General features: G+C 52.7%; 1 protein-coding gene across 1 annotated transcript; it reads right to left on the minus strand.

The window, feature by feature from the left end:
* Positions 1–2,696: 2,696 nt before the first annotated feature.
* On the minus strand, positions 2,697–9,137 carry LOC144596393 (uncharacterized). Its single transcript, XM_078404641.1, has 4 exons — positions 9,009–9,137; positions 5,228–5,320; positions 3,231–3,425; positions 2,697–2,912 (listed from the first exon to the last, which is right to left on the minus strand). The coding sequence occupies exons 1-4, from the start codon at positions 9,045–9,047 to the stop codon at positions 2,697–2,699; spliced, it is 543 nt and encodes a 180-aa protein (XP_078260767.1). The 5' UTR covers positions 9,048–9,137.
* Positions 9,138–10,076: the final 939 nt, after the last annotated feature.

Here is a 10,076-nt window from a genome sequence, read left to right on the forward strand (position 1 = left end):
GATTTACACAGGATTTACTTAATGTTTTTATTGTAATACTTTTAATAACATTAGTAAATTAAAGTTGCATTACAGCTAATGGAAACATAGAAATATATTATTCTTGAACAATGTGTGCCGTCAGATGCTTCAGAAATATTGAGACATTACAGGAATAGGTCATTGAATGTAATCATGTTTAAATCTGTCATGTCACTGAGAAATAATCAACCGTGTAATTTTCAGAATGAAATAGGAACTTCAATAAAACACAGAAATTATGAAGGAATATTCAGATGGCAGTTAATAGATATCTGACACCATCAGCTTGGATTCCTACCAAACCACCACCACCCAACATTGCCCATTAGCCCACCCTACACACCCACCACCCCAACCCACACACATCGCCCACACGCCCAGCCCATTCACCACCCCACCCCGCACGCCCATCCCACCCCAACCCACACACATCGCCCACACGCCCAGCCCATTCACCACCCCACCCCATACGCCAATCCCACCCTACCCCAACACACACACCCACCACCCTACCCCAACACACATCGCCCACACGCCCAGCCCATTCACCACCCCACCCCGCATGCCCATCCCACCCTACCCCAACACACACACCCACCCCACCCTACAAAAGTTTCCCACCCCTCTCCACCTGCCCGCTCCACCACACTCTCAATCACATGCCTCCCCACCCCACCCTTCACCAACTGCCCACCCCACCCCACACATCTACCATACCCCCATCCCACACACCCACCACCTCCCCGCGTCATCCTATGATGTGTTGGATGATCGCAATCCAGAACCTTCTGGCTCAGTTCCTTCCCCATTTCTGGCATTTTCCGGTCTGTGGGCCCTTGGGCTTGACTTGTTCACAGGGCAGCTGCTTCCTCAGCACCTCACATAACTGTGGACCAGAGCAGTGGAAGGAGAGGGTGAGACTGCACTGTGTGGGATCATGGCCCAGAGCTGGAGAGCACAGATCCCTTCCCCCGTCACTGCAGAACCCATCTCCAAATACCAGGAGTTTCCCTCCAATTAACATCAACAACCCTTCCCCGAACACCAGCACAATTCGTCACTAAACACCAGGAGATTCCCTCCCCTTAACACCACCACTCCATCCCCAAACACCAGAACAATCCGTCACTAAAAACCGGTAGATTCCCTCCCCTTAACACCACCACTCCATCCCCAAACATCACAACAATTCGTCACAAAACACCAGGAGATTCCCTACCCTTAAAACCACCAATTCCATCCCCGAACACCAAAAGAACACGTCACCAAACACCAGGAAAATCCCTGTTCTCAGCACAAACTCCATCCCCGAACACCAGGTGAATACATTCCTTCCAAATCACCTCTCTCATAAACGTTGTTAAGTTCCTGCCTCCCCCTGACCCAACCACAGGAATGGAAGTTACGTCCCCTCCCCCAACCACTGTAAACGCCTTCCTCACACACGATGGAAATCCCCCTGTCCACACAACAGGGAAACCCACCACCCAGGGGAATCTCCATAATCCCCACCCCCACACACATAGACACACACGCATACCAAAGCACACAGCCACCCATGCACCCACCCACCCACCCACCCCATCCACCCCACGGAAGGAACACCTTCCACATCAATGCAGGGAATTCAACCCATCCCTCCACCATCCTGGAGAATCCCCTCACACCTCTCCTCCATTGTATGGATACACCTACCCCCTCCCCCTCACTCCTCTCCTCCATTGTGTAGATACACCTACCCCCTCACACCTCTCCTCCATTGTGTGGATACATCTTCCCCCTCCTCCTCACACCTCTCCTGCATTGTGTGGATACATCTACCCAATAACCTGAAACCAAAGAATTCTCCCCTCACCCCAGGGCAATTTCCCCTCCCCCCTCCTTTCACACCGGGTGATTGCCCTTCCCTCTCCGACCAGGCAATATCCATAAAAGGGTTGGGGACACTAACTGGGGGGGGGGGGGGGGGGGGGGTGAGGGGTTGAGTGGGGGGATGGGGAGGTTGACTGGGGGGGGGGGTGGGTAGTTTGATTGGGGTCTGGGGTGAGGTTGGCTGCGGGGGTGGGGAGGTTGACTGGGGTCAAGGGGGAGGTTGACTAGGGTCAAAGGGGAGGTTGACTGGGGTCGGGTGGGAGCATGACACGCAACGGGGGGGGGGGGGGGGCGTGACTGTCCGGGCGGCGGGGATGTCCGGGGAGGTGGGGGAGGGGAGATTGTCTGCAGACGGGGCGGAGACAGATTGTGGACAGGGCGGAGACTGACTGCGGACGGGGAGACTGACAGCGGATGAGGAGGCTGTCTTTGGATGGAGAGAGTGACTGTGGTCGGGGGAGAATGACTGGGGTCGGGGCGGAGACTGACTGCGGATGGGGAGGCTGTCTTTGGATGGGGAGAGTGACTGTGGAGGGGCAGACTGACTGTGGACAGGCAGGCTGACTGTGGATGGGGAGACTGACTGTGGACCGGAGAGACTGGCTGGGTGACCGTTCCCCGGCGGGCGGTCACTGCTCCGTGAGCAGGGAGGATGAGGGTCACGGTGAGCACAGTTTCTGGGCCTGGGGGTAACGACGGGTCAACTCTCACCTGCTGGGTGAACTCTCACCTGCCCTCCTGTCCTCGGGCGATCCCAGGTCCTGGTCCCCCACGAACAGCACTTGTGCCTCGCTGATCAACCTCTAGCACTCCTCCTTCGTCGGCAGCCAGGGGGCTGGAAGTGGGAGTGAGCGTCCGTCACTCGGCTGTGTGAGCAGACACGGCCCACGGGACCCAGTCTGTGGCAGAGCGATGGTAGTGGTGGTGGAGACAAGGGCAGGAACCCGGACCAACCCAAGGGCAGCTGTTCTCAGTCGGAGCAGACACGGCCCACGGTACTGACTGGGCACCGACTCTGACTGACGACCACACGGGGAGACACTGGGCACTGACTGACGACCACATGGGGTGACACTGGGCACTGACTGACTGACGAGCACACGGGGTGACACTGGGCACTGACTCTGACTGATGACCACACGGGGTGACACTGGGCACTGACTGACCACCACACGGGGTGACACTGGGCACTGACTGACCACCACACGGGGTGACACTGGGCACTGACTGACGACCACACGGGGAGACACTGGGCACTGACTCTGACTGATGACCACACGGGGTGACACTGGGCACTGACTGACCACCACACGGGGTGACACTGGGCACTGACTGACCACCACACGGGGTGACACTGGGCACTGACTGACGACCACACGGGGTGACACTGGGCACTGACTCTGACTGACGACCACACCACACACAAGACCTGATACCTGAACACGTCTCTCTCTCTGGGGCAGCGGACGGTGTCCCGCTGGGGTCTCTGGTTGTTGACTCTTTGTGTTCCTCACCTCCGGCACTCTGGGGCCCTGGAACAAGTGAAGAGACGGGAGAGTGAGAGTGGAATCACCAAATTACATCGCCTGCATGTGACAGGAAATTGGGGAATGGAGGATTTCAAGCTCCAGAGAAACATCGACCGCTCGCTGACCCAAACAACACCGTCTCCTCCAGCGGCTCTCCCTCCATAACCGCTAACTCTCCCGTAGTCCGTGTGTGGACCAGCTTCAGGACTGACCACAGGGAGCGGCGTTCCCATCAGTGATCCCAGCGCTGATTCCTGAACCGACAGACCCTGCTGGGGTGTTGGTCAAACTGGGACCAGGGTCTCCAGTCATGGCTCCCTTGGGTGCCCGAGTGGTGTCCAACTCCAGATCAGGCAGAGAAAGGTCTATGCCTCGCTCCCCTGTGAAGCCATGCTTTTGCAGAGTGCTCTCACACGCTCTCCGACACGCACACACACACTCACTCTCCGGCTCCCTCCCTCTCCCCGGCTCCCTCCCTCTCCCCAGCTCCCTCCCTCTCCCTCCCTCTCCCTCCGACTCCCTCTCTCCGACTCCCTCTCTCTCCGACTCCCTCTCTCTCCGACTCCCTCTCTCTCCGACTCCCTCTCTCTCCGGCACCCTCACTCTCCCTCCCTCTCCCTCCGACATCCTCCCTCTCCCTCCCTCTCCCTCTCCCTCCCTCTCCGACTCCCTCTCCCTCCGACTCTCTCCCCCCGACTCCCTCTCTCTCCGGCTCCCTCCCTCTCCCCGGCTCCCTCCTCTCCCTCCCTCTCCCTCCCTCTCCCTCTCCCTCCCTCTCCGGCTCCCTCTCCCTCCGACTCCGTCTCTCTCCGACTCCCTCTCTCCGACTCCCTCTCTCTCCGACTCCCTCTCTCTCCGACTCCCTCCCTCTCCCTCTCCCTCCCTCTCCGGCTCCCTCTCCCTCCGACTCCGTCTCTCTCCGACTCCCTCTCTCTCCGACTCCCTCTCTCTCCGACACTCTCTCACTGACTCTCTCTGACTCCAGCATTCAGCCCCTGCCCCTATGGGTCAGTCGGTCTTCAAAATACATTCTCCTTAAGCTCTCCACTTACTTTCCACTTCATCCTCAATATCATGTTCTTAAATTCATGTCAGAGGAACAGAATGAGGCAATTCGGCCCATCGACCACTCCGCCATTTAGTCATGGCTGATACTGTATATCGTTCCCTGTCAACCCTATTCTCCTGCCTTCTCCTCTAAACTTTAGACCAACTTCGTAATCAAAATCTGTTAATCTCCACTTTAAAAATACCATCATCTTGGAGATACCAATGTCCACAGCCTTCTGTGGCAAGGGATTCAACAGATTCACCACCCTCTGGCGAGATAAATCCTCCTCAGCTCGTTTCTAAAGGTATGTCTCTATTCTGAGGCTGTGCCCATTGGCCCTATACTCTTTCAATACTGGAAACATCCTCTCCACATCCACTCTATCTAGGCCTCTCATTATAGGGTAAGTTTTGATGTGATCTCCCCCTCAACTTTCTAAACTCCAGCGAGTACAGGCCCGATCTCCAATCACCCATTCCCTCCTTACCGGCCGTTTAATTCTTCTACACTTACTCGTTTCATCCATTTCTACTTGCCCTTTCTCCTCCTCTCTCCACGAACCTCCGCCCCTCACTCTGAATCTCTACCCTCTCCGCAATGCTCAAACTCCACTCTCCCTGGGGTATTCTCCTCCCCCCACTCGTCCCCCTCCTCCCCCACCCCACACTATCTGCTCCTCCACTCCAGGCCCTCTCTTCTCAAGTTACCCTCCCCAACTTGTCCCCCACTGCTCCAATGATCCCTCCATCTATACCTGAGCTTGTATCTGGTTCTGGGGCGGTGGACAAATCCTCCCGGGGTTCGGCTGTTGTTTCCTGGGGTTCCTCAGTTGGTACGGAGGCTGGATCTGTAATAAAGTGTGGACAGACAGTGGGTGTAGTGCGTAAATAACCCAGCAGCTCTGTGGGATGGAAGGAGACTGAAGTGCATGGCCAACACCAGTCTCTGGTGACCCCAACGATTATCCATCCCTCTCCTGCATCCCCTCTCCCTCCACTCCTTCATTCCATCCATTACTCAATGCAATCTGTCCATCATTATCCCTCTGACTTCATGGCCCTTCCCCTTGCCTTCTCACCCCTCTCTCCCCCCCCCCCCCCCCCATAGCCATCTCTCCACCTTGCCCCCCTTGCCCACCAGCCTCTCTCCCCCTTCGCTCCCTTCTCTTTTCCCCCTCTTCCCATCGTACCCGGGGAGGGGAGGTGTGGTGAGGGGATGACTGATTCCAGGGGGGGGGGAACAGCTGGGTCCCGGGGTGGGAGCTTGGGTGTGGGGGATGTTCTCCCAGCAGAGGGGGTAAGGTAGGACTCGATCATGGTTGGAGGTGGGGGAAAGAAGCAACAGATCATGTCCCCTTGATAACATATGATTAGTGTTTGTCGGCACTGGGCCTGCACTCGCTGGAGTTTAGAAGGATGACAGGGGGCCTCATTGAAACTTGCCAAATAGTGAAAGGACTGGATTGAGTGAATGCAGAGGATGATTCCACAAGTGGGAGAATCTGGGACCATATAGCCTCTGAACAATAGGAGGAGGAATTTCTTTAGCCAGATGGTGGTGAATCTGTGGAATTCATTGCCACATATCGCTGTGGGGACCATGTCAGTGGATATTTTTAAGGTGCAGATTGATAGATTCTTGATTAGTATGAGTGTCAGGGGTTATGGGATGAAGGCAGGAGAATGGGGTAGAGAGGGATATGAATTGAATGATAGAACAGTCTTGATGAGCTGAATGGCCTAATTCTGCTCCTGGAACATCTGAGCTTGGTCACAGGGGGAGTGGGACTAGTGACAGGGTGGGGGCAATGTCCTCTGGGTCTTGCTTCCCCTACCCTAAAAAAAAGATGTTGTGCATTCACCCTGACGTTTATACCCCAATATGAGATGACCCCCCAGCCTCTTGCCCTCCAAGGAATAAATTCCAAGCCAGTCCAACTTCTCCTTATTGCTCAGGCCATTGTTCCTTGCAACATCCTCGTAAATCATCTCTGCAATCTTTCCAGCTTAAGAACATCTTTCCTATAATAGGAACCAAAACTGATCACACACTCCACATGTGACCTCACCAACATGACATCCCAACTTACCAATGACATCACGTTACCTCACAATGGTAACATGACATCTCCCAACTTATGTATTCAGTACCTTTACTGATGAAGGCCAATGGACCAAAAGCCACCTTTGCCACCCTGTCGATCTGTAATGTCACCCTCAGGGAACTGTGCTCATGAACAAGGACCAGGGGCCTTAGAATAAAGGGGAGGCCATTTAAAACCGAGGCGAGAATGAACTTTTCACCCAGAGTTGTGAATTTGTGGAATTCTCTCCCACAGAGGGCAGTGGAGGCCAAATCACTGGATGGATTTAAGAGAGATGGATGGATGGATTTAAAAGAGTTAGATAGAGCTCTAGGTGACGCAAAGATTCACTTGCACCTCCTCCAACCTCATCTACTGCACCTGCTGTTCTAGGAATATTAATTCATCTAACCTCAAGTCACACTTGCGTTCCCTCTCTCTCTGTCCCTCCCTCACCCTCGTCGCTTTACTAGTTTCACTGTTCCCCGCTCACCTGACTCTGTTTGCAGAAGGGTCTCGCTCGACCTGATACTTCACCTATTCCTTTTCTCCAGAGAAGCTGTCTAATCTGCTGTTATTCCAACATTTTTTGTCTATCTTCCATAATTGTTTGGATAGTTATGAATAACAATGGGTCTGGCCCTTAGGGGAAGGTATTAAATGTGGGTAAGGCACATTACAGCATTATTAGGCAGGAGCTAGGGTGAGTAAACTGGGAGCAGCTGTTTTTGGGTAAGTCCACGTCTGACGTGTAGGTGTTCTGCAGGCAAGTGTGCTAGGGCGTCTTATTTTTTGTGATATAATGTAAGGTGCACTTTGGGGGTTCGAATATAAGGGGCAATTATACAGTTAATCGCAAGAAGAATATTGATGTACTTCTTGAGGTCGAAACATGAAAGTAGCAACACACGGTGATAAGAAGGCGTAGTCTTGAGGTCCAAATCCACACAACCTCAGAGTGGCAACACAAGTAGGTACAGTGATAAAGAAGGCATGCGGTATGCTTGGCTTCATCGGTCGGGGCATTAACTTTTAGAGCCAGGAATCTATGTTGCAGTTATATAGGACTGTGGATAGGCTGCATTTAAAGTGTTGTTTGTCATTCTGGTCACCCCATTACAGGAAGGATGTGGTGGCTATGGAGAGGTTCCACCAATACCCCTGGGAGCCGCTCCAGGCATCCTCTACTCACTGTGTCAACAAAAACAACTTGTCCCCACATCTCCCTTAAACTTTGCTCCTTTCACATTAAAACCATGCTCCCTCAGCTTTGACATTTCCACCCAGTGGAGATGTACCAGAATGTGGGTTGGATTAGACGGTATTGGCTGTCATGAAGGTTTGGACAAACCTGGATTGTTTTCTCTGGGTTGTCGTGGCTGAGTGGAGACCGGACAGAAGTAAATAAAATTATGAGAGGCATTGATAGGGTGAGCACTTTTTCCACAGGGTGGCAATGTCAAAGACAAGGGAGCATAGTTTTAATATGAAAGGGTCTCAGTTTAAGGGAGATGTGGGGACAGGTTTAGTTTTGACACAGAGAGTAGTGGGTGCCTGGAGCACGCTGCCTGGGTTGGATTTGGATGCAGATATAATTGTTGTTTTGTTCGAATAAATCCACCCTTTTCCAAATCACTCACACCCCTCCCCCATCCTCGCTCTCTCTCACATTCACTTCAGCATTCAGCCCCTGCCCCCATGAGACAGTCAGCCATCAAAATATATTATCTTCAATCTCTCCACTCTCTTTCCTCCTTCACCCTCAATCCAGGTTGCAGAGAAGATTTATGACAAAATTGCCAGGACTCGAGGGACTGGCCCAGAGGGTGAAGTAGAGCAGGCTAGGACTTTATTCCTTGGACTGCAGGAGGATGAGGGGTGATCATGAGAGGAATGGTTAGGGCAAATGGACAGTCTTTTACCCAGAGTAGGGATATCCAGAATCGGAGGAAATAGGTTTAAGGTGAGGGGAGAAAGATTTAATGGGATCCTGAGAGGAAACCTTTTTTACACAAGGGGCGGTAGGCATTTGATACGCACTGCCGGAGGTGGTAGTTCAGGCAGGTATGATCACAACACTTAAAAAACATTTGGACAGATATGTGGACAGGATATCTTTCGAGGGATATGGGTCAAATGCAGACAGGAGGGAGTGGTGTAGATGCAAGCGGGCAAGTTGGCACTGTTTCCACGCTGTATGAAACTGTGATTCCTCTCGCACCAACGGATTACAGACCCATCTCTTTGCAGAGTCCCTCCTGCCACCTCCCCCATGCACATCCCCTCTTGCTTCTCACTCCAGATCCTCCGCTCTTGAGTCATCTTCCCCACTGTTCTACGATGCGTCCATCGATACTGGCGCGTTGCTGGCTCGAAGGGCCGAATGGCATCCTCCTGCACCTATTATCTATGATACCTGAGCTTGTATCTGGTTCTGGGACGGTGGACACACCTTCCCGGTGTTCTGGTGTTGTTTCCGTGTTTTTCTCATTTGGTCCGGAGGCTGGATCTGTAAAACAGTGTGGACAGACAGTGGATGCAGTGGAGGAAATAATCCAGTAGCTCTGCAGGATGGAAGGAGGCCGAGGTGTACGGCTGACACCAGTCTCTGGTGATCAGAATGATTGTCCAGGCCTCTCCTGCATCACTGCTCTGCTTCCCTCCACTCCATCATGCCATACGTTACTCATTGCTCCCTGTCCATCTCTCTACCCTCATTTTATTGCATCCTCCTCCTCTCTTTCGCCTCCACCCCATCATTCTCCTTCCCCCTCTCTAGCGAGCCCGCACTCTCCCACACAACCACTCCTCCAGAAATGTTTGAGAGTTTCAAGTTCCTAACTGAACATATTACCAACAATTTGTTGCGGACCAACAACACGGAAGCAAAGGCCAATGTAGCACAATGCCTCTATTTCCTCAGGGACTGAGGAGATTTGGCATCTCCAATGTCTCTCTTATACGCTTCTGCAGATGTACCACAGGTAGAATACTGTGGGGTTGCATCACGCCTTGATTTGCAAACAGCTCTGCCCAAGAGCACAATAAATTGCAGAAAGTTGTGGACGTTGCCCAGTCCGTCACACAGACCAGATTTCCCACCATTGACTCCACCTACACCACGCTACCCGAGGAAAATAGCCAAAATAATCATGGGCCTTTCCCACCCTGGTCATTCCTTTTTCTCCCCACTCCCGTCAGGCCAGAAGTTACAGAAGACTGAAAGCGCACACCACCAGACTCAGAAGCAGCTTCTTCCCCTCTGTCATCAGGCTTCTGCATGGTCCGTCCATTTTCTCAAGCACAGTCCGATTCTCTAACCTTCCTCACTGCAGACACGTGACTTTTCTTTGGAATTGTTGCGGTACAATGCTGAGAACTATATTCTGCTCTCTGGTACATTTCTCTTCGCTCAACCTTCCGTACTGTTGTATGGTTTGATTGTCTGCATGTTTGTTATCTGATTTGAATGGATTGCAAGTACACAAAAGCTTTTCACTGTACCTCACCACATGTGACA

The sequence above is a fragment of the Rhinoraja longicauda genome, chromosome 8 (genome assembly GCF_053455715.1).
Source record: "Rhinoraja longicauda isolate Sanriku21f chromosome 8, sRhiLon1.1, whole genome shotgun sequence".
Taxonomy (NCBI): Eukaryota; Metazoa; Chordata; class Chondrichthyes; order Rajiformes; family Arhynchobatidae; genus Rhinoraja; species Rhinoraja longicauda.

What these genes read in the sequence shown, in the direction of transcription:
- LOC144596393 (XM_078404641.1), bottom strand. Translation starts at nt 9,047, where the DNA reads ATGAGAAAAACACGGAAACAACACCAGAACACCGGGAAG. An exon ending in AGAACCAGATACAAGCTCAG is followed by an intron (nt 3,426 to 5,227) that starts GTATAGATGGAG and finishes CACTTGTTCCAG; the next exon opens with GGCCCCAGAGTGCCGGAGGT. An exon ending in CAGTGTCACCCCGTGTGGTG is followed by an intron (nt 2,913 to 3,230) that starts GTCAGTCAGTGC and finishes TGTGGTCGTCAG; the next exon opens with TCAGAGTCGGTGCCCAGTCA.